This window comes from Pyrgilauda ruficollis, unplaced genomic scaffold (genome assembly GCF_017590135.1).
Source record: "Pyrgilauda ruficollis isolate IOZ18807 unplaced genomic scaffold, ASM1759013v1 scaffold510, whole genome shotgun sequence".
Lineage (NCBI taxonomy): Eukaryota > Metazoa > Chordata > Aves > Passeriformes > Passeridae > Pyrgilauda > Pyrgilauda ruficollis.
This window is the reverse complement of record NW_024526712.1, coordinates 42,879-68,279: the sequence shown is the minus strand read 5'-3', so window position 1 is coordinate 68,279 and position 25,401 is coordinate 42,879. Positions and strand designations below refer to the sequence as shown.

Sequence of the window (25,401 nt, the reverse complement as noted above, 5' to 3'; positions counted from 1 at the left end):
ATAATTATGATAGGCTATAGATAAAAGTGAAGGTATAGATTGGTTCTGCTGTATAAAGAAAAGTATATAATGCATTTGTAACCTAAACTCAGGGTCCCCAGGCCTGCCTGCAGCTGCAGCTGACAGCTGTAGGCTCGCAAAGGGTCTGTTAGTTGGAAGGGGTTTTTATGGCTTAGAGCGAAGGATAAACCCACCTGAAACAAGAAGATGTTTTTACCAAGCAGAAAGATAGCACAGGCAAACGAGTCTGCAGATGTTGCAAGTAGAAAAAAGGTCTCAGAATTTCCCACTGCAAGAAAACTGAAAACCAACTTATAGCTTAAACTGTGATGCACTAACTTTTAGTGATTGGAGAATCGTGACATGAATACGGTAATTATATAATTATGATAGGCTATAGAGGTCAAATACTGGAATCATCTGCCCAGGGAAGTGGTGGAGTCACCATCCCTGGATGTGTTTAAAAAAAGACTGGATGTGGCACTTGGTGCCATGACCTAGTTGAGGTGTTAGAACATGGGTTGGACTCGACGATCTTAAAGGTCTCTTCCAACCTAGAAATTCTGTGATTCTGTGATTCTGTGTCCCTCCAGCTCGCTGCGTGCCCCTCGGCCCCGCCAGCAGCTTTTCCTCAGGCAGGCTCCTCTATCCCGGCCGCGCTCTGGGCTCGCTGCCCGGCCCGGGGAAAGGTCCCGCAGGAGCCGGCTCCCTCCGCCCGCTGATGTCAGCGCGGCTCGGATCTGCCCAGGCAATGCTGTTTGTGTTCGCAGGCTCGGGATCGCGCCCCGCTCCGGCGCCAAGAGCCGGGAGGCCCCGGGAAGGACCGGAGAGGGCAGGGGGACTCGGGGGTCTCTGCCTGGGGGCCAGGGGGGCTCTGCGGGAGGAGGCGAGGGGTCCAGCTGCTGGCTGAGAGCCGGGACAGTTGTTCTGTCCTGGCAGCCAGGAGCTTCCCCGGCTCGCAGGGCTCACCCCGGCTGCCCACGCGGGGATCCCTGTGCCAGGCTCACGCAAAACACCCGCGGGGCTGGCAGCACCTCCCACCGGCTCTGCTCCCGGGCCCGGGAAAGCCGCGGCTGGCCCCGCAGCCCCCTCCTGGCCGAGCCAAGCCGGGCTGGATGGCACCGGCTGTGCTGCCCTTGGCAGGAGCTGGGCTCAGCCCTGCCGTGACGCGGGTGGCGGCAGCGCCGGTGTGCCTCCGGTGTCTGGAGAGCCCCAGGCAGGTCCCTGCGTGTTGCGGAGCTGAGGGGGCCGCGGACACCCCCGCCGGTGTGGCTCCAGCATCCCGACAGCCCCAGGCAGGTCCCCACACGCTCCCAGAGGCAAACCTGCCACCGGCACCGCGGTGCAGATGGAATCTGGGCGCTGCCACCCGCACCTGTGGAAGCCTGCAAGCCTGGGGGAGCAAAGGGCCGCGGTGCTGCCCCCCGGCCCTCCCCGGGCAGGGGGAGGCGGTGGGCGAGCGGCAGGGGAAGGGCTCCGCTCCCTTTCGTCAGCAGGCGTCAGCCCCATCGGAAACTTTGAGTAACCGACTCTGCCGACGAAGGCAGAGAGATTCCTGGCAGAGGTGTTGGCACCTGCCGCCCTCCCTGGGGCCACGGTCTCTCCCCTGGCAGCCGCGGCCGCTGCTCCGCGGCTTTCGCTCCCGGCTGCGCCAGGGAACGCGCTGGCACCGGGGTGAGCACCCACGGGAGCCCCCGCGCACCCACCGGAGCCCCGCGGGACAACCCGCAGCTCTGCGCCCGCAGGGAGCACCCGAGACCGGCACCGGCTGGGGAGGAGCGGCTGCCGGGGCCCCTGGGGAGGGAGCGGGAGCAGGGACTGGTTTTACTGGCAGAGTGCGGGACTCGGTGTCGGGGGAGGGTGGCGGGGGAGTCGTGTGCTGGGAGAGGCTGGGGCTGGGGCTGGGAGCTTGGCCGGGCCGGGGAGCGCCTGCAGGGTGGTGTCCCGTGGAGGTGTTTCGGGGGAGGGAGAGCAGGAGGGAATTTTCTGGGGCAGTGACGGAGGGTGACGGGAACAGGGAGGGCAGCAGGGGCGCGCTTGGGGGCAGCTCAGCGCCACTTCCCAGGCCAGGTCCGCGGTGCCGGGGTCCTGCCCGGTGCCCGAAGGGAGCTACTGTAGGATGAACTCGCACCCTGTCCTCAGGACAGCCCCACGGCACCGCGGACCCACCACAGGGTACCGTGGGAGGGGGCTGCCAGTCCTCTGTCTCCCCTGTCCCACCACCCGCCCCCTCCTCAGCGCCCGTGCCATGGGAGCTTCGAGCGAGGTGTCCCGGGACGAGCCGTAAAGCTGACCCCGGCCCCTCTCCCGGGGCTGCTGGAGCTCTCGTGGGGCACAGCTGGCACTGCCTGTGGCTGAGACCCCGAGCCCAGAGTGTCCCTGCCCTGGAGCCTGGCTTTGGCTCTTGGCTGTTCCCTTCTCCCTCAGGCTGGTTTCACTTGGAAATCCCTGCTGGATCCTCCAGCCCCGGCCCTCTGTGGCCCCACTGTGCCCCAGGAGCCCCAAAGGAGCCCCGAACCAGGCAGAGCTGGCCCTGCCCCCCTCTCCACAGGGAGGGGACGTGAGGGGTGCGATGGGCAGCTCTGGGGAGGTGAGGAGGGGACAATCCGTGACAGAACCTCTCCCACCCGGGGAGGATGAGCAGGAAGGACACCGTGACCCCCCGCCTGAGCACTCTGGGCTGCAGGACCATCTCTTTTTTTCCCGGAGCCATCCTGCCAGGGCAGCCATCTCCTCCTGCCCTGCTCCTGGGACCTGCGGGGACCGCCATCCTCCCGCTGTTCCCCAGGCAGTGCCCAGGGTGCCGCAGCCCCGTGCGGCCGCTGCCCTGCGCCCGCGGTCGCACCCCGGCACCGGGAGCGCTGCCGCATTCCTGGCATTCCGGGGATCGCCAGAGCGCCTCCGTGCCCTGCAGCCCCCGGCGCGGCCCGCAGCGCCCACCAGGGCCCTCCCCGCCCGCATCTCCTACCTGCACACGGCGCTCACACCACGGGCTCCCCTGGCAGGTGCCCGGCGTTCCACCGCTGCTTCCTGCCCGGGACCAGAGCACGTTTAAAACCTGGCCCTTCCCCGCCCCTGGGGATGACACACCGGCCCAGCCCTTGCAGAAACTCGCGAGCCAGCCCTCCCCACGGCTCCCGCTGGGAGCTGGGGTCCCTCCTTGCGGGGGTTCACCTGTCCCAAATCGGCCGTGGTGCAGGAGGTGGCCCCATCCCGGTGGGCTGTGCCCTCCACAGAGGAGGTGAGAGCGAAGGGCAGAGAGCTTCCAGCCCAGGGCCAGCACTGTCTTCATCCCCAGCAGCTCCACATCCTTCTCTCCATCACCCCCAAACCCTCCGTGCTGCCAGCAGTGCCCCTGTGCCTCGTTGCAGTGGCTGCAGGTGCAGGGCTGACAGAACCTCAGTTAGGCCTAACCCTGGCACCACAGCAGCTGGAGTAGAGAGGGGGGCCCTTCCCTGCTCCCCCCCGTCTTGCCCACACCCCTGGATGTGCATAAAGCCTGAATTGCCCAAAACATGCCCAAACCATCCTGTTGCTGCTTGAGTCACCCAAACATCCCTGCCCTGCCTCCTTCACCAGCTCCACACCCTCTCTCCAGACCCTGCAGCCAGCCCCTCCACCCTCTCCTGCTGCCCCCTGAGCACCCCAAGCCCTCTCCCTAGTGCCACAGCTGCTCGGTGGGCCCTGTAAGAGCAGCGGGTACCACACGGGGCAGAGAGGCCTTGGGGCCCCTGGGGCAGGGGGTCGTGCCACAGCCTCCTTGGCTGCCACCCCGCAGGGCGAGGTGCTGCGGGGAGGATGCGGCGCTTGGGCAAGATGTTTATGGGGCGTGGGAGTGTGTTGTCTGGAGAGGTGCCGGTATCCAGGCACGGGCGGGCTGGCTGAGCCCACGGGCACGGGCCAGCGGGCACAGAGCCCTGGTGCCTGCCGTGGGTGCGGGCAGTCCCAGTGTGCCCGGGTGGAGAGCAATTCCCCTTTGGAATGGCACTGAACACCTGGGCAGGGCGGCCCCCCTGTGCCTGCTGCTTGGGCAGTGCCACGCTGGTGGTCCAGAAGGGCAGAGGAACCTGGGCAGAGTCACCTGGAGCTGCAGATCTGAGAGAGGCACTGGCTGGCAGAGCGCCCTGGGCTCGTGGGGCGATGTCTGAGCAGGGGCAGCCCCAGCAGGGCCAGTGAGAGGGCCAGGGGCTGCATCCTCCCTGGCAGTGGGGGGGTTTGCAGTGCCCATCCCTGCTCCTGCGGGGATGGCAGCTGTGTCCCAGAAACCAGCACAAGTTTCTGACGGCTGCCCGGGCGTGGTGGAGGTGTCGCTCACGGGAGCCGCTGAGAGCCTTAATCCATGGGCAAACAGGGATGAGCGCTCGGCGCCAGCCCCACAGAGCTTCCTGCTGCGTCTCGGCAGCTGCCCTGGGGCCCTGTGACCCACGCTGGACGTTCAGACAGCCCCGGGGCTGCAGTGGCACCAGGCATGGACATGGTGGCTGCTGACCGGGCGGATGGGCACGGCCCATGGGGGGCACGGCCGGGCTGCAGGGACAGGCAGGAGGGGATCTCAGGGCCCTGAGGGGCACACAGCTGTGCACACAGGACCCAGTGCACTGTGCTGGGCTGTGCTGGGTTGTTCTGGGCTGTGCTGGGTTGTTCTGGGCCGTGCTGGGTTGTTCTGTGCCATGCTGGGTTGTTCTGGGCCGTGCTGGGTAGTTCTGGGCTGTGCTGGGTTGTTCTGGGCCATGCTGGGTTGTTCTGGGCCATACTGGGTTGCTCTGTGCCATGCTGGGTTGTTCTGGGCTGTGCTGGGTTGTTCTGGGCTGTACTGGGTTGCTTTGAGCCATGCTGGGTTGTTCTGTGCCATACTGGGTTGTTCTGGGCTGTGCTGGCTTGTTCTGGGCCATACTGGGTTGTTCTGGGCCATGCTGGGTTGCTCTGTGCCATGCTGGGTTGTTCTGGGCTGTGCTGGGTTGTTCTGGGCTGTACTGGGTTGCTTTGAGCCATGCTGGGTTGTTCTGTGCCATACTGGGTTGTTCTGGGCCGTGCTGGGTTGTTCTGGGCCGTGCTGGGTTGTTCTGGGCCATACTGGGTTGTTCTGGGCCGTGCTGGGTTGTTCTGTGCCATACTGGGTTGTTCTGGGCCGTGCTGGGTTGTTCTGGGCCGTGCTGGTTTGTTCTGGGCCGTGCTGGGTTGTTCTGTGCCATACTGGATTTTTCTGGGCCGTGCTGGGTTGTTCTGTTCCATGCTGGTCTGTTCTGGGCCGTGCTGGGCCGTGCTGAGCCTGCCACGCTCCCCCTGCCAGTGCAGGGCGGCTGCTGCCACCCGCGGGGCGGGAAGGGGCTGTAGCGTTAATTAGCCGTAATGAGCAGCTGCGATTTGGGCAAATCCAACCAAAGCGCGAGCGGCTTCATCAAAGCTCCCCGGCTGCCGACAAGGACGAGGAGCGACCAGCCTGGGCACCTCTCCCCTGGCTGTGGCTCCCGGAGCTTCGGTGACACCCCTTCCGTGCCAGCCAAGCTGCGGGGCCCCTGGCCGCGGGGAAGGGGAGCCCAGAGGCGCGGGGATGGGGTCACTCTGTGCTGGGGGAGCTGTCCTGCAGCAGGAACCCCATGTGGGAGGGTTGGTGGCCCGCCAAGGTGGGTGTCATGGGCGCACTGGCAGGGCTGCCATGCCCGGCTCCAGCAGGGGCTGTGGGGAAGGGGCTGGGTCCCGGCAGGAGTGGAGGGAGCTTGGGCTGAGCTGGCAGAGGGGTCACTCCACCCACCACAAACTGCTGCCACTGGCCGAGCTCCCACCCCGTGCCTCCAGCGCAGCCCCTCACTGCTCAGCACGCAGCACAAGCCCCCTGCGCCGAGTCCATCTGTCCCAGCTGCCGTCAGTCCAGGCTCATGGACAGCCCAAGGACAAGCAGCAGAGTGCCCAGGCCCCGGCTCTGGGGGGTTCTCTGAGCTGCCGGTGGCACCGGTGGAGTAGCAGTGGCAGCACCGGGGGCCAGGCCAGCTTGGGTGTGAGTAGCCACCCTCCCCATCCCTCCGGGCTGACGCTGTTGAGTCAGGGATGGAAAGAAAGACTCCAGGTGGATCAGAAGGCAAAAGCGATTAGTGAAAGTAGCGGGTCTTTTATGATGTGACTCGCTAAGGTGAGACTTGATTGGTCTCAAAAGAGAAACATCTCACACTCTTGGTGACTGAATAGCACACCGTGGAGAACCACAGCTATAAACAATGGTTACAGAGAGATAATAATTGTTTGGAGTCTTTTTCTCTAAGATTCCCAGGCTCAGCCTGGGAGAAATAATCTCTGTTCTTTCTTCGACTGAACTGAGGATATCCACAGCGGGCAGGGGCTGGGGAAGGGCCGAGGCAGAGCAGGAGGGCAGCCAGCACCCGGGCTGGGGTCAGGGCTGAGCTCAGGGCTGCGAGCTGCCCGCTGGGGCTCTGCTGCCCTGGAGCCGTGCCCACAGGTGGGAGCTCAGGTGCTCAGGCACATTCATGCCGTGGAAATGGCTCCTCACACTCACACGAGTGTGTTTGGACATGCGCTGGCCCAGGTTTCTGTGGGGCAGGATGGTGATTTCCATGGGGCAGGATGGTGGTTTCCATGGGGCAGGATGGTGGTTTCTCTACAGCAGGATTTTGGTTTACATTGGGCAGGACAGTGTTTTCCATAGGGCAGGATGGTGGTTTCTCTGGGGCAGGATGGTTTCTCTGGGGCAGGATGGTGGTTTCCATGGGGCAGGATGGCAGGTTTCTGTGGGGCAGGATGGTGATTTCCATGGGGCAGGATGGGGTTTCCATGGGGCAGGACAATGGTTTCCATGGGGCAGGATGGTGGTTTCCATGGGGCAGGATGGAGGTTTCCGTGGGGCAGGTTGGGGGCTTCCATGGGGCAGGACGCTGGTTTCCATGTGGCAGGTTTGTGGTTTCCATGGGGCAAGATGGTGGTTTCTGTGGGGCAGGATGGTGGTTTCTGTGGGATAGGATGGAGGTTTCTATGGGGCAGGCTGGTGATTTCCATGGAGCAGGATGGAGGTTTCCATAGGGCAGGATGGGGTTTCCATGGGGCAGGATGGGGTTTCCATGGTGTAGGATGTTGGTTTCCATGGGGCAGGATGGTGATTTCCATGGGGCTCTCGGGGGGGGGCTCAGGGGTTCACGGCTGGTGGTCCCACCGAGGCTGATGGTCCCACCATGGGGCTGATGGCCCCATCTGGAGCTGATGATCCCATCTGGGGCTGGTGGCCCCACCATGAGGCTGATGGCCCCACCATGGGGCTGATGGTCCCACCATGAGGCTGATGGCCTCATCTGGAGCTGATGATCCCATCTGGGGCTGATGATCCTAAGGGCCTGAAGGTCCCACCATGAGGCTGATGGTCCCACCATGAGGGTGATGGTTCCACCATGGGGCTGATGCCCCATCTGGAGCTGATGGTCCCACCATGGGGCTGATGATCCCACCATGGGGCTGAGGGGCTCAGGGGCTCACAGCTGGTGGTGCCACCGAGGCTGATGGTCCCACCACGGGGCTGATGGTCCCACCATGGGGCTGAAGGTCCTGTCTGGGGCTGATGGCCCCACCATGAGGCTGATGGTCCCACCATGGGGCTGATGGCCCCACTATGGGGCTGATGATCCTATCTGGGCCTGAAGGTCCCACCATGAGGCTGATGGTCCCACCATGAGGGTGATGGTTCCACCATGGGGCTGATGCCCCATCTGGAGCTGATGGTCCCACCATGGGGCTGATGATCCCACCATGGGGCTGATGGTCCCACCATGGGGCTGAAGATCCCACCTGGAGCTGATGGCCCCACCATGGGGCTGATGATCCCACCTGGAGCTAATGGCCCCACCATGGGGCTGATGGTCCCACCATGGGGCTGATGGTCCCACCATGGGGCTGAAGGTCCTATCTGGGGCTGATGGTCCCACCATGGGGATGATGGTCCCACCTGGAGCCCCACTCCCCACTGCTGCCACCCGCTGACCTGCTGCCCTGGCAACGTGATCCCTCAAATTCAGCACGTGCTGCAGACCCCAGCCCCAGAGAGCCACAGAGGTTCTCCCAGGACATCCCCGCTCCCCACCTCATCTCCCTGAGGACGGTGAAGTTCCAGCAGGTGAGATTCCCGTGTTCCCATTCCTGTGCTCCGCGTGGGTGTGTCTGTCCATTGTATCACTGCCAGCCTCGCTGGCAACTAACAGCTCGTGTCTCCTGCCCGGGGGCTGCTCCACAGCGAAAACACAAAGCAGTTTGGTGTGGGCCCAGCCACGCCGTGCCTGCTGTCTTTGCTTCCCAAGCCAGCGCCGTTGCCTGGGGCTCGGGATGCGGCTGACACAAGCCGCGGTGCCGGTGATGCCGGTGGTGCCAGGCACGTTGCCCCAGCTGGGAGTGGTGGGTGAGATTTCCACAGGCACAGGAATGTGCAACGCAACTGGCGCTGGCGAGTTCCAGCCCGGGACGCGTTGGCAGCTGTGCCACCAGGAGCCGTGGGCTCAGCCCTGCTCTTGGGGGGCTGTGGCAAAGGGTTCTGACCTGTGCCGGGGGTTTCTCTGTGCACGGCCAGGGATGTGCCCAGCACAGGCACAATTCCAGGCCTGGACTCTTTGGCTCCGTGCTTATTCAGAAAAGAAGTGGAGGAGAGACGGTTTTTTGGGTGAAACAGTCCAAAAACAGAGCCGGAAGCCGTGAGGACACGGCCAGGTGACAAAGGGGATGGGGATTGGGAGGGGACAGCCAGGCAGTGCTGGCGGGGGATCAAAGAGAACAGCCACAGCCCTCGTGTGCGGGGTCTGGCACTCCCCCAAGGCAGGGAGGTGCCAGGCGAGGGTGGTGGTGCTGCAGCGCCTGAGGACAGTCCCATGCTCAAGGTGTCCCCCATCTCTTGGAGTGGGGACACAACCAGAGCCTCCATCCCATCCCGACAGGCAGCTGGGCCCATCCCAGCTGGGACGGGACATGCAGGTGATGGATGCACAGCTGCCAGGACCGTGCTGGACACAGACATTCCCGGTGCCCTCGGGGCTGCGGGGTGTCCAAAAAGCGGCCAGCACCCAGGGACAGGGATCCGCCTCTCCCCGTGCTGCCCACGGTGGGCGATGGTGCCGGCAGGAATGCCAGCAGGAATGCCAGCAATGCCTTCCTCGGAAAGGAGGGGATGCGGGGCGGTGCCTGCTGGCACCGCTGCAGCGCCCGGGGCTCGCCAGCCGCGGCTCCGGCGCCGGGCGGCGCTGCCGGTGGCACCGGCTGGGGCACACCCGGCCCTGCCCGGCCACCGAGTGCCACCGTGCTGCCGGTGGCACCGGCTGGGGCACACCCGGCCCTGCCCGGCCACCGAGTGCCACCGTGCTGCCGGTGGCACCGGCTGGGGCACACCCGGCCCTGCCCGGCCACCGAGTGCCACCGTGCTGCCGGTGGCACCGGCTGGGGCACACCCGGCCCTGCCCGGCCACCGAGTGGCACCACCCTGCTGGGCACCGGCTGTGGGATGGGACTACAGTGAGGGGTGGACGGACTGACGGACTGCAGCCCCTTGTCCTGAGGACACAGACAGACAGACTGATGGACTGCAACCCCTTGTCCTGAGCAGATGGACAGACTGAGACTGCAGCCCCTTGTCCAGACAGACAGACTGACTGACGGACTGCAGCCCCTTGTCCTGAGGACACAGACAGACAGACTGATGGACTGCAACCCCTTGACTGATGGACTGCAGCCCCTTGTCCAGACAGACAGACTGAAACAGACAGACAGACCGAAGGACTGTAGCCCCTTGTCCTGAGCAGATGGACAGACTGATGGACTGCAGCCCCTTGTCCAGACAGACAGACTGAAGGACTGTAGCCGCTTGTCCTGAGCAGATGGACAGACTGTCAGACTGCAGCCCCTTGTCCAGACAGACAGACAGACTGACAGACTGGAGCCCCTTGTCCTGAGCAGACAGACAGACTGACGGACTACAGCTCCCCATCCTGACAGCGGGGTGAGCACACCAGTCAGAGTACAGCCTCCCGCCCCGAGCAGACAGACAGACCGACGGACCCCTGCTTGGGCAGAGGGGCAAGCAGGCTGAAGGATGGCGTGGAGCCCCTCCCCAAGCGGGCGGACGGACGGACGGACGGACGGACAGACGGGGTGCTCATAGAAAAAGGAACCTCCGAGGGATGGCGTGGAGCCCCTCCCCGAGCGGGCGGACGGACGGACGGACGGACAGACGGGGTGCTCATAGAAAAAGGAACCTCACTACAGTTTATTGTGGCGGCGGGCGGGCCCGGCCGGGGTTACATTCAGCGCTACTGCTGTCCGGTTAGCGGGGTGGCACGGTGAGCATGCGTCAGCAGGGCGGGGGTCCCGCTGCCCGCCGGTGCCGCCGGTAGCACGGGAGTGCAGCCCCGTGCCAGGGGACCCCCGCCCGCGGCGGGACCCCCGGGACGGGGGGCGGCCAGAGCCGGGGGCCCGTGCGCGCACACCGAAGGCCGAGGGGTGAGGGTTAGCACCAGAAACGGGGCTCGACATCCGGCCGGGGGTCCCCGGTGCCCGGCTGCCGAGCCCGGCCACCTCCCGCCGGGGCGTGGGAGGCACGATGGGGACCCCCGTCAGCAAGGCCGAACGCCGGGGGTACCGCAGCCGCCCTGAGCTGGCGGCACGGCAGAAGGGCAGGGCCCGGCGGGGGGGGCCCGGCTGGCCCCACAGCCCCGGGCACTCGGAGCGGGGCACCGGGGCTCAGACCCCCCCCTCGCCGCCCGCTGGAGCCGTGGGGCGGGAGACCAGAGCCCGGGGGCTTGGTGGGTGTCGGGAGATACTTGCATATCCTCTGGAACGGGCCCCGGCGGGATCGCTGGCGGGCGTACAGCTCAGCCCCGCTCGGGGGGCCGCAGCGCCGGGCCGGAGACCCGCGGGGGGCGCGGCCGCGGCTTCGCCGCCCTCCAGCCCGGTGGAGGAGGGTCCTGAGTGGGGCCGGCCGAGGGTGCTGGGCGCAGGGCGGGCGCGGGGGTCAGCGGCAGGGGCTGCAGCGCTCCGGAGGGGACCCTTCGGGCGGCTCTGCGGGGGCACGGAGGGGCTGGAGCGCGGAGCTCTCCTGCCCGCGGCTCCAGCGCTGCGAGGGACGGGCACAGCGCACACCGAGCCCGGCTCCCCCGTGCCCCCCAGCCCCGCGGCGCTCACCTGGGGGTGCCGCAGCCAGGCTCTCCTCAGCCGCGCTGAACTGCAGCTCGGCTCCGTCGGGCAGCCCCGAGCCCCGGGAGCGCGGACAGCGGTCCCCGGAGCGCGTCCTCCGCAGCACCGACTGGGGAGGGTGAGGGTCAGCGCCCGCGGCGGGTGGGTTGGGGGGGATCGGGACTTCACGGGGGGCTCCACGGCCCTTACCTTCCTGGCCAGGGGGCTGCTGGGGGCCGAGGCGCTGCTGTAGAGGCTGAGGCTGGAGTTGGAGCGGCTCGGGGACAGCACTTTGGAGGAGGCCGCAGATTGGTTGCCGGCACACCTGGCGGCGGCCCCGAAGACGTCGGAGGACAGGTACTTCTCGTTGATCTTCAGGTTGGTCCTTCCCTTCACTGGGGACAACGGAGGGGGCGAGTGATGGGGTCCCAGCAGTGCGAGACCCTGGGGAGTGCGCTAAGCTGTGCCCCCCATGGCCCCACAGGCACCGCGCCGGGCACGGGGACACCCCCACACGAGTGCCCGGTGTGGGACCCCCACACCCACCTCTGCAGGGGTCGTTCTTCACCAGGAACTCATCCAGGGCGATCCAGCCCCCACCCACCCTCACCATGAGGGTGCTGCGCAGGATCCGCACCATCCGCAGCTGCTGGGACTCCCCGAACTGCAGGGAGAGGGATGCTGGGGCAAGGTGGGGGCTTTGGCAGGGCTGGGCATCGGGAAGGGGTGCCAGAGCAGGTGGCAGCACCCAGACCTGCCCCTCCCTGCGGCCCTGCCCTCCCACAGGGGCCGGGCTCCTTGGGGCATGGGGCTGTGCCCCCTCCCTGCCCTGGCACAGGGGCACTGCAGGACCCCTGCACAGGGCTGTGCCCCCTCCCTGCCCTGGCACACGGGCACTGCAGGACCCCTGCACGGGGCTGTGCCCCCCCCCTGCCCCGGCACATGGGCACTGCAGGACCCCTGCACAGGGCACGGGGCTGTGCCCCCTCCCTGCCCCGGCACAGGGGCACTGCAGGACCCCTGCACGGGGCACGGGGACGTGCACAGGTGTCAGAGCAAGCCGGAACCCCAGCTCGGCACTTACCCGGTACCTGTTGGCGCTGATCTGCTCCACCTGGAAGCGCTTGGCGCAGTTGCACTGGGCCACCTGCCTGTTCACCTGCGGGGGCACGCTCAGCTCAGCCCCAGGCGGGGTGTCCACCCTTCCAGTCGCCCCCCACCCTCGCTGACCCCCCCACACCTCGTCCTGGATCTGATCGGCGTCGGCGGAGCGGCGCAGCGGGTCCCGGTTGGGGTGCAGGGCGCTGACGAACTCGTAGTAGTCGATGAAGCCGTCGCCGTTCATGTCAAAGATGGTGGCCACGGCATTCATCTCCAGGACGTTGGTGGGGAACTCTGTGGGGGCACAGGGACCGTCAGCCCCCCAGTGCCGGCCCCTTCAGCCTCCTCCAGCCCCCCCGGCACCCACTGGAGGCGAGGACGCTCTCGACGAATTCCCGCTGGCTGATGCGCCCGTCCTGGTCCCTGTCGATGCCGCGGAACACGTCCAGGACGCGGGACTTCATCTGGCTGATCCACTGCATGTAGCGCTTCCTCCAGACCCCGAAGTCAAAGTGCGCGAACTCCTCCAGCTGGGAGGGGCACAGAGGGGATGAACACCACAGCAGGACCCCCTCGTGCCCCCCACGCTGTGCCCGCGTCCAGCCTCAGCTCCACAGCCTGGCTGCTCCCAGCCCTGGCCCTGACAAGGCTGCAAGGGGGGGGGGTCTCTGCCCAGGACCCCCTACTCCGTGGTGCACAGGACTCCAGCAGCCCCTCTGGGATGTCAAGGTGCACCCATGGGACCCCCAGCTGCTGGGACAGGGTGACCCCATCTGCATTTGACCTGGCCGGGGGTGCCCATGGGCAGAAGATGAGAGGAGCTACTCAGGACCCCCAGGGCAGGGGGACCCCTGGGTGGCAGCCCTACCTCCCGCAGGCGCTGCAGGGCCGTCTCCAGCCGGTACTGCCGGTCCAGGGCCAGCAGCCAGAGCTGCTGCCAGCGGTGCAGCAGCTGGGCCATGAGGGGGGTCTGGGGCTCCAGCCCCCCGAGCGGCACGGCCGCCGTGCCCTGCGCCTTCCCCCCGCTGCGGCGACCTGCGGAGAGCGGGGTGAGGGCGCGGCTGGGGGTCCCGGGGGATGTGGGGGGCAATGATGGGGGCTCCTTACGTGTGGCCAGTCGGCGGGTGGCAGGGGGGCCCAGATCCACCGCCAGCTTCCGCTTGCAGCTCTTGGTCACCTTCTCCACGTCAGGCTGCTTGCGGTTCAGCTCCTCCATGAACACCTGGGGAGGAGCAATGGCGCTGATTGCTGGCCGGTAGAGCCCCCCATACTCCACAGCCCCACCATGATCCCCAGACCCCCCTGTGCTCCCCAGCCCCCCATGCTCCACAGCCCCTCTGTGGTCCACCATGATCCCCNNNNCGTGCTCCACAGCCCCCCGTGCTCCCCAGACCCCCGTGCTCCTTAGCTCCCCGTGCTCCTTAGCTCCCCGTGCTCCTTAGCTCCCCCGTGCTCCACAGCCCACCCGTGCTCCACAGCCCTCTGTGCTCCACATCCTTTCATGCTCCATAGCCCACCCCGGGCTCCCCAGCCCACCATGCTCCACAGGCCCCCCATGCTCCACAGCCCCACCATGCTCCCCAGACCCCCCATGCTCCCCAGCCCCCCATATTCCCACAGCCCCCCCCATACTCCACAGCCCCCCCCCGTGCCCCCCAACCCCCTGTGACAAAGCAAGCACCACCCAGGAGCCCGGTGCTCCCCAAAGCCCTCGGTGGGGCCAGCTGCCGGCCCAGCTGTGTCGGGGTGTGTCGGGGGGTGCCGCGGTCCCCAGGGCCAGCCGGGTTCGGGGTCCCTCACCGCGTGCTGGGCACTGAGCTCCTCCAGCTGCTCGGCCTCCTCGGGCAGCGGCTCCTGGTCGCGCAGCCCCAGCGCCTCCTCGGCCGCCGTGATCCAGTCCAGCAGCTGCTCCGTCTCCTCCCGCTCGGCCGCCAGCGCGGCCGCCTGCGCCCGCAGCCGCTCGCCCTGCTGCTGCGCCCAGCTCAGCACCTGCAGGGCGGCCGGGGCCCGTGGGGCGCGGGGACACGGGGATGGCACCCCATTGGGGCAGCACCAGGCTCCTGCTGGGCAGCTGGGGCAGGGCTGGGGGTGCTGCCCCCACATGCCGAGCGTCCCCAGGTCTGTGCTCTGTGGCCATGCCGGCTGCTGTCCCGTTTTGGGGCGAGGGGGGTGAGGGGGGCAGCCCCAGGGCAGATCCAGAGCAGATCCTGCAGGTCTCTGCTCAGTAAGGGCTTTGTGTGGGATCGGCTGAACTCGCCAGACCAGTCCCAGGAGTGCCAGGAGCCTCTTACCTACAAATCCAGAGCAACCCAGGGAGGCTCTGGGCCGCTGTGGGAGCATGGTCTGGGGTGAGGGTCCCTAGGACACTGCCCCCAGTTTCCCTGCCTCAGCTGCCTGGTGGTTGCCCAGGAATGAGCCACCACCATCCAGGGGGGCTGTGGAGGCCCCAGGTGACCCCGTGAGGCCACAGGGTGGGGGACCGTGGGGTGACAATAGCAAGGCCAAGACCCCCGGGGGCCGAGCACCCCCCAGATCCTGCAATGCTCTGGTTGGGGGGCTGCACCTGGCAGTCCCTGGTGGTGGGAGAGGCGTGGGGCAGTGGGACAGGTATAGCCATGATATTTTATGAAAAATCCTTTGCTAGGATTTTTCCCTCCTGGGAAGCTGAGGAGCCTCAGGAGAGAGATGTAAACAATAACTATTGTTACTGTGCATCTTCCATTGGTCCATGTGGATTGTTTTCAATTGACGACCAATCACAGCCACCTGTGCTGAGGTGCCAAAATTTTGTTATGCATTCTGTTCCTGTTCTTCCCAGCCTTCTGATGATCTTTTCCTCTCTATTCTTTTAGTGTCGTTTTAATGTAGTATTTTAATATAAAATACATCATAATATAATAAACCAACCTTCTAAAACATAGAATCAAGCCTCGTGTCTCCACATTAAGGTGTTCACAAGAGTGTGGGGCCATGCTTTCCCCAGGTTTGGGTGCCACTCTGCCCCCCCGGGCAGGGATGGGGACGGGGCACCTGTCTCACCTCCTGGAAGCGGCTCTTGGCGACCGTGACCCAGGATTTGATGGTGATGACGGAGTCAGGGTGGCAGGTGCTGAGGATCTCCTCCCCCAGCGAGGTGATGCACTCCAGCTCCAGCTGCTGGCACTGCAAGGACTGCATCAGCTCCTGGGGGGACACGGACGTGGCACTGTCAGCCCTCCAGACTGGGGCGGGGGTGCCCAAATCTCCCCACCTCAGGGCACTTGGGGCCTCAAACCCCGTGGTTTTGGTGTGGTGGGACCCAACATCCCAAACCTCTCAGTGGTGGCACCCAGCATGCCACGTCTTGCTCTGTGGGGATCCCACAGCCCAGCTGGGGCCGGCTGACCCCGGTGATGGAGGTGCTGGAGCAAAGCTGGAGCCAAAACCGGGGGGCTGGGGGGGCTGGCACCCACCTGCAGCTGGGCCTGGCACTCCTGCACGGCTGCCTCCTCCTCGGGGAACACTCCGTACTTGAGGGTCTTCTCCGACTCGGTCAGGCGCCCCAGGAAGGAGTGCACCAGCGTGTGGAACTCCTCCGCCTGCCACGACAGCGGGGACCCGCTCAGCGCCCACCCGGCACCCCCTGAGCCCCCTGAACCTCCTGGGCAGTCCCTGAGCCTTGCTGGGTGGGCAAGCCCCTGGCACGGGCGCCGTGCCCAGGGAAAGCTGCTGCCAAGCCCACGGCGGGAGCGAGGGGAGAGCCCGCACCCCGCTCTGCACGCGGGCAGGATTTCCTCTGACCCTCCCGGGCCACGCGGGCACGCTGCACACGCTCACGCCCGCAACAGGCACCCGCAGCAGGCAGCCTGGCACCCGGCCAGGGCAGCTTGCGACAGAACCGCACAGCCCCACGCAGCACCGCGCCCCGCGGAGAGCCCCAAACGGCACAGCCCCACGCCACACAGGCAGCCCGGAGCACTCCCAAACACGGCCACCCGCCAGTGAGCACCCCACGGAGAACCCCCCAAAACACGGCCACCCGCCAGTGAGCACCCCACAGAGAACTGCCCAAAACACGGCCACCCACCAGCAGACCACCTCCCAAAACACGGCCACCCACCAGCCGAGCACTCCCCAAAACACGGCCACCTGCCAGTGAGCACCCCCCAAAGCATGGCCACACACCATGCCTGGGCACCCCACGGAGAACCCCCCAAAACATGGCCACCCACCAGTGAGCACCCCACGGAGAACCCCCCAAAACACGGCCACCTACCAGCACAGCACCCCCCAAAGCACAGCCACCCACCATGCCTGGGCACCCCACAGAGCACCCCACAAAACACGGCCCCCCACCTGCTGAGCACCCCACAAAACACAGCCACCCACCACCTGAGCACCCCCCAAAACATGACCACCCACCACCCCACAGAACACCCCCCAAAACAAAGCCACCCACCATGCCTGGGCACCACCCTGGAAGTGCAGCCACCCACCAGCCAAGCACCCCATGGAGAACCCCCCAAAACACGGCCACCCACCGCCTGAGCACCCCCAAAATACGGCCACCCACTGCCTGAGCACCCCCCAAAACATGGCCACGCACCACACCTGGGCACCCCACAGAGCACCCCCCAAAACACGGCCACCCACCAGCTGAGCACCCCACACAGCATTCCCCAAAACACGGCCACCCACCAGCCAAGCACCCCCTGGAGCCCCCATTTTCCTGTTGCAGACCCCACCCCGGGGGTTCCCCTGGTGCCCCCCACGCCGGGGGCTCCCCGGCCGCCCCCCAGCCCTCACCTGCCGCAGCGCCGCCTCCAGCCGGGCCTGCTTGGACAGGGAGAGTTTGCAGACCAGGTCCCAGCGGGTGCTGAGCTCCTCCACCTGCCGCTGCAGCCACTGCGAGTCCACGCTGCTGCTGCCGCGCGTCAGGTCCCGCACCGAGCGCTTCAGCGTCTTGATGCAGCTGGCTCGCTTGCCCAGCTCCTTCTGGAACACCTGGCAGGTACGGCGGGACGGTGGGACAGGCACCCCACCGCTGGGCAGGGCTCCCCTGCACCCCAACCCCTTTAAAAACTGAGCACAGGGCTCCCCTGCACCCCAAACCCTCACAGCAGTGGGCACAGGGCTCCCCTGCACCCCAAACCGTTTAAAAACTGAGCACAGGGCTCCCCTGCACCCCAAACCCTTAAAAAAGTGAGCACAGGGCTTCCCCGCACTCCAAACCCTTAAAAAAGTGAGCACAGGGCTCCCCTGCACCCCAAATCCTCACAGCAGTGGGCACAGGGTTCCTCTGCACCCCAAAACCTCACAGCAGTGGGCATAGGGCTCCCCTGCACCCCAAACCCTTACAGCACTGGGCACAGGGTTCCTCTGCACCCCAAATCCTAACAGCAATGGGTACAGGGTTTCTGTGCACCCCAAACCCTCACAGCAGTGGGCACAGGGCTCCCCTGCACCCCAAACCCTCACAGCAGTGGTTATAGGGCTCTCCTGCACCCCAAACCCTCACAGCAGAGGGCACAGTGTTTCTGTGCACCCCAAACCCTCTCAGCAGTGGATATAGGGCTCCCCTGCACCCCAAACCCTTCTCGGCTCTGGGGCACACGACGCCCCAGTACCCAGTTTGAGGGGCACAAACTGGGGGTCAAGCAGGGGTCACCCCAGTGGGCAGTGCCCCGTCCTGCCCCAGAGGGAGGGCGGGCACAGCCCGGGGGGCCCTGCAGCCCCCACGCCACCCACCTTGTGCTTGTCCACGAGGTCCCCGACCAGGTCGCGGTCCCCTCCGACGGGCACGTCCTCGCTGAGCTGCGGCTCGGCGCGGTACAGCCAGTCCATGAGCGCCTGCAGCGCGTCCGTGAACTTGCCCGAGAAGAGCAGGTTCTCCTCCAGCTTGTGCTGCCTGCCAGGGGCACGGGGCGCGCTGAGACCCCCGGGGGCACCGCGGGGGCACCCCACGGAGCCGCCACACAGAGATGGCAGGGCCACCATGGACTGGGATGGGTCCGGGTAGTGCCATTATGGACTGGGACAGGTCCTGGCAGGGCCACCATGGACTGGGCTGGGTCCTGGCAGGGCCTCCATGGACTGGGATGGGTCCGGGTAGTGCCATTATGGACTGGGACAGGTCCTGGCAGGGCCACCATGGACTGGGCTGGGTCCTGGCAGGGCCTCCATGGACTGGGATGGGTCCGGGTAGTGCCATTATGGACTGGGACAGGTCCTGGCAGGGCCACCATGGACTGGGCTGGGTCCTGGCAGGGCCTCCATGGACTGGGATGGGTCCGGGTAGTGCCATTATGGACTGGGACAGGTCCTGGCAGGGCCACCATGGACTGGGCTGGGTCCTGGCAGGGCCTCCATGGACTGGGATGGGTCCGGGTAGTGCCATTATGGACTGGGACAGGTCCTGGCAGGGCCACCATGGACTGGGCTGGGTCCTGGCAGGGCCTCCATGGACTGGGATGGGTCCGGGTAGTGCCATTATGGACTGGGACAGGTCCTGGCAGGGCCACCATGGACTGGGCTGGGTCCTGGCAGGGCCTCCATGGACTGGGATGGGTCCGGGTAGTGCCATTATGGACTGGGACAGGTCCTGGCAGGGCCACCATGGACTGGGCTGGGTCCTGGCAGGGCCTCCATGGACTGGGATGGGTCCGGGTAGTGCCATTATGGACTGGGACAGGTCCTGGCAGGGCCACCATGGACTGGGCTGGGTCCTGGCAGGGCCTCCATGGACTGGGATGGGTCCGGGTAGTGCCATTATGGACTGGGACAGGTCCTGGCAGGGCCACCATGGACTGGGCTGGGTCCTGGCAGGGCCTCCATGGACTGGGATGGGTCCGGGTAGTGCCATTATGGACTGGGACAGGTCCTGGCAGGGCCACCATGGACTGGGATGGGTTCTGGTGGTGCCGTCATGGACGTGGATGGGTCCTGGCAGTGCCATTATGGACTGGGATGGGTCCTGGCAGGGCCACCATGGACTGGGATGGGTCCTGGCAGGGCCACCATGGACTGGGATGGGTCCTGGCAGCGCCATTATGGACTGGGTCAGGTCGTGGCAGGGCCATCATGAAGTGGGATGGGTCCTGGTAGTGCCATTATGGATTGGGATGGGTCCTTGCAGTGCCATTATGGAGAGGGACAGGTCCTGGCAGTGCCATTATGGACAGGAACAGGTCCTGGCACTGCCTGAGACCCACAGAGCGAGCAGAGAACAGACTGTGCCACCCCATACCATTTCCATCCCCATTCCCATCCCATCCCACCTGCATCCCCACCCCTTCCCCATCCCCTGCCCATTCCCATCTCCCTCCCACCTCACCCCCACCCCAGCGCAGTCCCTCCCGCGCCGTTCCCACCTCTCCGCGGCGTGGCTGCAGAGCGCATCCCAGCGTTCCTTCAGCTCCCCCAGCAGCTCCTCCAGCGGCTGCAGGTCCTGGGGCAGCCGCGCCCCTTCCCGCAGCGCCCGCCCGCTCCGCAGCGTCGCCTCGTACACCGGACGCTTTGCCCGCAGCACCTTCTGGAATGCCTGCAGGGGCCCCACAGGTGGGTGTTGGGCCCCCCCAGATGTGGGGGGAGACTCCCCTCTTCCCCAAGGGCTCTGGGGCAGTTGGGATCCCTTGGCCCAACACTCCCCCCCAGGTGTCCCAACGCTGCAGGATGGCCCTGGGTTGTTGCCCAACCATTCTGGCTCTGGGTGTTCCCCCTGGGAGCTGGGGATCCCCCCTCTGCAGCCCCCAGAAGTGCAGTTCTGCACCCCCTGTGCCAAGGAGCACAAGGGGCAGCCCCACCTTGTGCTCAGCCAGCTGGCACTTGATCTCCTCCTGGCTGGTGGCAGCGTCCTGCGGCACCTCCAGGCTCTGCTCCACCTCGTCCATCCAGTCCAGAAGCAGCCGCCGGGACTCGCTGAACTGCAGCGGAAGGGAGGCCCGTGGGGGCTGAGGGGGGCACGCAGGGGCAAAGCGGGTCTGGGGCCACCCAAACGGGAGCCATGGAGCCACACAAGGGAGCGGCACGGCCTGGCCACCACCACGGGGCAAACCACGGGCCAGTACAGCACAGTGACAACGCTGGAGCCGCGTGGTCCCTTCCTGGCACAGCTGCCAGCAGGACCCATGACATGGAAGCAACAGTCCCGGGATGGTTTGGGTTGGAAGGACCCATCCAGTTCCACCCCCCTGCCATGGGCACGGAGCCCACTAGCCCAGGGTGCTCCAAACCCCATCCAACCTGGCTTGGACACGTCCGAGGATGGGGCAGACACGGCTTCTTGGGGAAACCCCCCTCACAGGGAAGAATCCCCTCCCAAGATCCCATCCGTCCCTGCCCTCTGGCAGTGGGAAGCCATTCCCCCTTGTCCTGTCCCTCCAGGCCCCTGTCCACAGCCCACCAAGGGGCAGAGCCCCCTCCCCAGCCCGGGCTGTGTCCCGGTACCTGCTTGCTGCGTTTTCGGGCCTCCTCCAGCACCGCCCCCCTCTCTGCTGCCCGCTGCAGGACCTTGCCCAGCCGCTCCCGGGCCGCCAGCACCAGGTTCTGGATGACGGCCCCGTCCTGCTTCCGACTGAAATCCTTCAGGCGCGCGGCCACGGCCTCCAGGCCGCCCAGCTTCTCCCCGTGGGCGTTCGCCTCCTTCACCAGGGCCTGCAGGGAGGGGGCAGCTGAGTGAGGGTGGTCCTGGGGTGGGTGAGGAGCCCCCGGACACAACCTGTGCCAGGATGGGACGTGGAGCACCAGGCACGTGCTGGGACAGGGCGCAGAGCTGTCCGCTGCGGTGGGGACACATCGCCCTGTTCTTCTGAAGTTCTTCTAAGCCTTTACAAAAATGTTTGCATTTTTGTAATGGAGTGTCTCACGCACTCTTCACGTAAATAATGATTGTTTTGCGTCCCTTTCTGGAGGAGGAGAGAATTGATGGACTTTTGGTTTGACTAGTGTGGTTGAAGAGGTGGCAATTTCATCCTCCAGTCCATGGTCACTTTTGGAATTCTATAAATATTGAGCTCCGGAAATAAAGGCACCTTTTTTTTTGCCTGGGACACCTCAGCGTGCGAGTGTCGTTCATTCCGTGTCACATTGCGACAAGGACACACATGCCACTGGCCCCGGGCACCCTCCAGGTGCCACACAGCACCCCTCGGGCAGACCCCAGCTCCACGAACCGGCCCTGAGGGCACGGCGCCCGCTCTTGCCTTGTGCTCCTGGATCTGCGCGGTGACGGTGTCCAGGACGAAGCTGGGGGGCGCGGGGGACCCCAGCAGCTCCTCGGCGTGGGCCACCCAGCGCAGCAGCTCCTGCGCGGAGCCGTGGAACTCGGTGGTGACCGTCAGCCCCTCGGCCAGGCGCTCCTGAGCGGGGGACGGGCACCGGTGGGCACGGGCTCCCCTGCTCCTGACCCGGTCAGGGTGAGCCCCCCGGGGGTCGCAGCCCCCCACCACCCCGCACACCTTCCTCTCCTGGGCCTCGGCCTGGACGCTCTCCCACTTCTGCTCGAGGAGCCGCAGGCTGTGCTCGGTGCTGCAGGGCCGGCCGGCGCGGCACGAGTCCAGCAGGCGCTGCAGCCGCTCCCGCAGCCCCCGGTAGGAAACGGCCCGCGCCTCCAGCTCCCGGCACAGCTCCTGCCGGGACAGCGCGACGGCCGGGCACCGGCATCAGCAGCGGGACAGTGGGCAGGGCCAGGAGGGGACACGGAGTGGGATGGGGGAGGGATGAGGGTACGGATGGAGCAGGCAGGGTGACGGGTACAGGGATGGGAATGGGGCTGGGAACGGGGATGGGAATGGGGCTGGAAACAGATGGGAAGGGGGATGGGAATGGGGATGGGGATGGGAATGGGGGGATAGGGACAGGGATGGGGATGGGAACGGGAACAGTGATGGGGATGGGAAGGGGGACAGGGATGGGGATGTGGATGGGGCAGGCAGGGTGACAGGTACAGGGATGGGGATGGGAACGGGGCTGGGAATGGGGATGGGAACAGGAACAGGGATGGGAATGGGGATGGGAACAGAAACGGGAACAGGGATGGGAATGGGAACAGGAATGGGGATGAGAAGGGGGACAGGGATGGGGATGTGGAGGGGTCAGCTAAAGTAGACAGGGGACAGGGGTGGGAACAGACAGAGGAGGGATGGGGATGAGAAAGGGGACAGGGATGGGGATGTGGAGGGGTCAGCTAAAGTAGACAGGGGACAGGGGTGGGAACAGACAGAGGATGGGGACAAGGGAGACAGCAACAGTGAACAGGGAGAGGGGATGAAGACAGGGATGTGGATGGGGACAGGAACAGTTCCCGGGAAAGGGACAAGGACAAGGATGGCTCCTGCTCTGTCTTACAGAGCTGGAGCAGCTGAGGGAGGGGCACCAGGCTCTGCCTGGCTGCAGAGAAGAGGCAGCAGAGAAGGATCCTGGCCCAGCAGCGTGGGGAAGGGCAGATCTGGAGCACACGTCCCCCCAAGAGACCAACAGGTCTCTAGCAGGGCCCGGGCTAACGCTGGTTCTCACCAGGTGCGCGTTGAGCTTCTCTTTGGTGGCATCTGGGTGACCCCAGGCCGGCTTGGAGCAGAAGAGCTGCAGCTCCACCTGCTCCAGCCACTGCAGCAGCTCCGTGATCTCCAGCGTGATGTCCTGCACCTGGGGGAGAGGCGGGGCTCAGTGCCGGCCGGCAGCGCCCGGCAGCGCCGCGGTGCCGCGGCCGTACCTGGCTGAGGTTGTTCTCCAGCTCCAGCTGCCGGCTCTCGGTCTCGCTGCGCACCAGCTCCCAGTGCTGCTCCAGCTGCTGCAGGCTGCGCTGCAGCCCCTCCACGCTCTCGCCCAGGCTGGAGAGCAGCAGCCCCTGGCCAGCCTCGGTCACCGACTGCACCGTGCGGGCGTGGGACATCACGTCGGTGCGCAGCACCTGGGGACGGAGCAGAGCGGCGGGGTCATGGCTGGGGCAGGGGCACCCACGCCCCGCGTTCCTAAAGCCCCGCGCCCCGAGACAGCTCTGCTGCCCGCAGAACCGCTGCCACCACAGCCCTGGGGACTGGGGGTGCCACCCTGGGCAGGGATGGCACCCGTGGGTGCCTCCAAGGGGGTGCCAGGGCTCTTATCTCAGAATCACAGAACCACAGAATAATGAGGATGGAAGCTCTAAGATCATCGAGTCCAACCCATGCCCTAACACCTCAACTAGACTGTAGCACCAAGTGCCATGTCCAGCCTTTTTTTAAACACGTCCAGAGATGCTGGTTCTACCGCCTCCCTGGGAAGAGCATTCCAGTACTTTATTATTCTTTCAGTGACAATTTTTTCCTAATATCCAACCTATGGCTTCCCTGACGTAGCTGAGACTGTGTCCTCTGGTTCTGTCAGTGCTGCCCTGTGGAAGAGACAACCCCCAGCTGTCTGCAACCTCCCTTCAGGAAGTTGTAGAGAGCAATAAGGTCACCCCTGAGCCTCCTCTTCTCCAGGCTAAACAACCCCAGCTCCTTCAGACATTCCTCACAGGGCTTGTGTTCCCTCACCAGCCTCGTTGTCCTCCTCTGGACACACTCAAGCGTCTCAACATCCTTCCCAAACTGAGGGCCCAGAACTGGACACAGCACTCAAGGTGTGATCTCACCAGCGCGGGCACAGGGTGAAAATCAGGGTGCGGGGCAGGGCCGAGGGACAGGATTTGCCGACTCGTGGCAGCGGGGTGGCCGGGACAGGCGCACAGGGGACAGGTACCCTTTGCACGGCCCCCCCGGCCTGGGGACAGCCCGGCCCGCGCAGCCTCGCCCGCGTCAGGCACGTCAGGAGCGTGCCCAGGCAAGGGGCACTGGGACAGCTCATTCCTCCCGTGGTGTCACAGCGGGAGGGGACGCGTCCCTGTGCTGCAGCCTGCCCGGCCCTGCTGAGGCAGCACACGAGGAGGGGCCAGGCAGCACCCTGTGGCCAGGACACCCACCCTGGGGTGCCACCATGGCCAGGACCCCCAGCCTGGAGTGCCATCACAGCCAGGACACACACCCTGAGGGTGGCACCACGGCCAGGATACCTACCCTGGAGCACCAGCACAACCAGGACACCCATCCTGGGGGTGACACCATGGCCAGGACCCCCACCCTGGGGGTGCCACCAGGGCCAGGACACCCACCCTGGGGTGCCACCATGGCCAGGACACTCACCCTGGGGGTGCCACCATGGCCAGGATACCCACCCTGGGGTGCCACCATGGCCAGGACCCCCAGCCTCAGGGTGCCACCACAGCTGGGACACCCACCCTGGGGTGCCACCATGGCCAGGACCCCCAGCCTGGCGTGCCATCACAGCCAGGACACCCACCCTGGGGGTGCCACCATGGCCAGGACACCCACCCTGGGGTGCCACCACACCCAGGACACCCACCCTGAGGGTGGCACCACGGCCAGGACCCACCTTGGGGTGACCTGTGGCCAGGACCCCCAGCCTCAGGGTGCCACCACAGCTGGGACACCCACCTTGAGGTGACACCATGGCCAGGACACCCACCCTGGGGTGCCACCACAGCCAGGACACCCACCCTGCGGTGCCACCATGGCCAGGACACCCACCCTGGGGTGCCACCACAGCCAGGACACCCACCCTGCGGTGCCACCATGGCCAGGACACCCACCCTGGGGTGCCACCACAGCCAGGACACCCACCCTGCGGTGCCACCATGGCCAGGACACCCACCCTGGGGTGCCACCACAGCCAGGACACCCACCCTGCGGTGCCACCATGGCCAGGACACCCACCCTGGGGTGCCACCACAGCCAGGACACCCACCCTGCGGTGCCACCATGGCCAGGACACCCACCCTGGGGTGCCACCACAGCCAGGACACCCACCCTGCGGTGCCACCATGGCCAGGACACCCACCCTGGGGTGCCACCACAGCCAGGACACCCACCCTGCGGTGCCACCATGGCCAGGACACCCACCCTGGGGTGCCACCACAGCCAGGACACCCACCCTGCGGTGCCACCATGGCCAGGACACCCACCCTGGGGTGCCACCACAGCCAGGACACCCACCCTGCGGTGCCACCATGGCCAGGACACCCACCCTGGGGTGCCACCACAGCCAGGACACCCACCCTGCGGTGCCACCATGGCCAGGACACCCACCCTGGGGTGCCACCACAGCCAGGACACCCACCCTGCGGTGCCACCATGGCCAGGA

At 66.0% G+C, this 25,401-nt stretch overlaps 1 protein-coding gene across 1 annotated transcript in view; it reads right to left on the bottom strand.

The window, feature by feature from the left end:
• Nucleotides 1-10,753: 10,753 nt before the first annotated feature.
• LOC121360550 (plectin-like) overlaps nucleotides 10,754-25,401 on the bottom strand; it is a gene marked incomplete at its 5' end in the record, with an annotated part of 55,191 nt that continues 40,543 nt past the window's right edge. Inside the window, 21 exons of the mRNA XM_041480457.1 lie at nucleotides 10,754-11,031; nucleotides 11,155-11,275; nucleotides 11,356-11,540; nucleotides 11,692-11,809; nucleotides 12,230-12,304; nucleotides 12,386-12,540; nucleotides 12,614-12,776; nucleotides 13,115-13,281; nucleotides 13,354-13,468; nucleotides 14,047-14,235; nucleotides 15,286-15,429; nucleotides 15,699-15,824; nucleotides 17,032-17,229; nucleotides 17,974-18,133; nucleotides 19,596-19,765; nucleotides 20,028-20,147; nucleotides 20,671-20,877; nucleotides 21,426-21,581; nucleotides 21,681-21,851; nucleotides 22,738-22,866; nucleotides 22,934-23,131. Of these exons, the coding sequence (XP_041336391.1) occupies nucleotides 10,985-11,031; nucleotides 11,155-11,275; nucleotides 11,356-11,540; nucleotides 11,692-11,809; nucleotides 12,230-12,304; nucleotides 12,386-12,540; nucleotides 12,614-12,776; nucleotides 13,115-13,281; nucleotides 13,354-13,468; nucleotides 14,047-14,235; nucleotides 15,286-15,429; nucleotides 15,699-15,824; nucleotides 17,032-17,229; nucleotides 17,974-18,133; nucleotides 19,596-19,765; nucleotides 20,028-20,147; nucleotides 20,671-20,877; nucleotides 21,426-21,581; nucleotides 21,681-21,851; nucleotides 22,738-22,866; nucleotides 22,934-23,131 (3,114 nt within the window). The remainder of the gene's footprint in view (nucleotides 11,032-11,154; nucleotides 11,276-11,355; nucleotides 11,541-11,691; nucleotides 11,810-12,229; nucleotides 12,305-12,385; nucleotides 12,541-12,613; nucleotides 12,777-13,114; nucleotides 13,282-13,353; nucleotides 13,469-14,046; nucleotides 14,236-15,285; nucleotides 15,430-15,698; nucleotides 15,825-17,031; nucleotides 17,230-17,973; nucleotides 18,134-19,595; nucleotides 19,766-20,027; nucleotides 20,148-20,670; nucleotides 20,878-21,425; nucleotides 21,582-21,680; nucleotides 21,852-22,737; nucleotides 22,867-22,933; nucleotides 23,132-25,401) is intronic.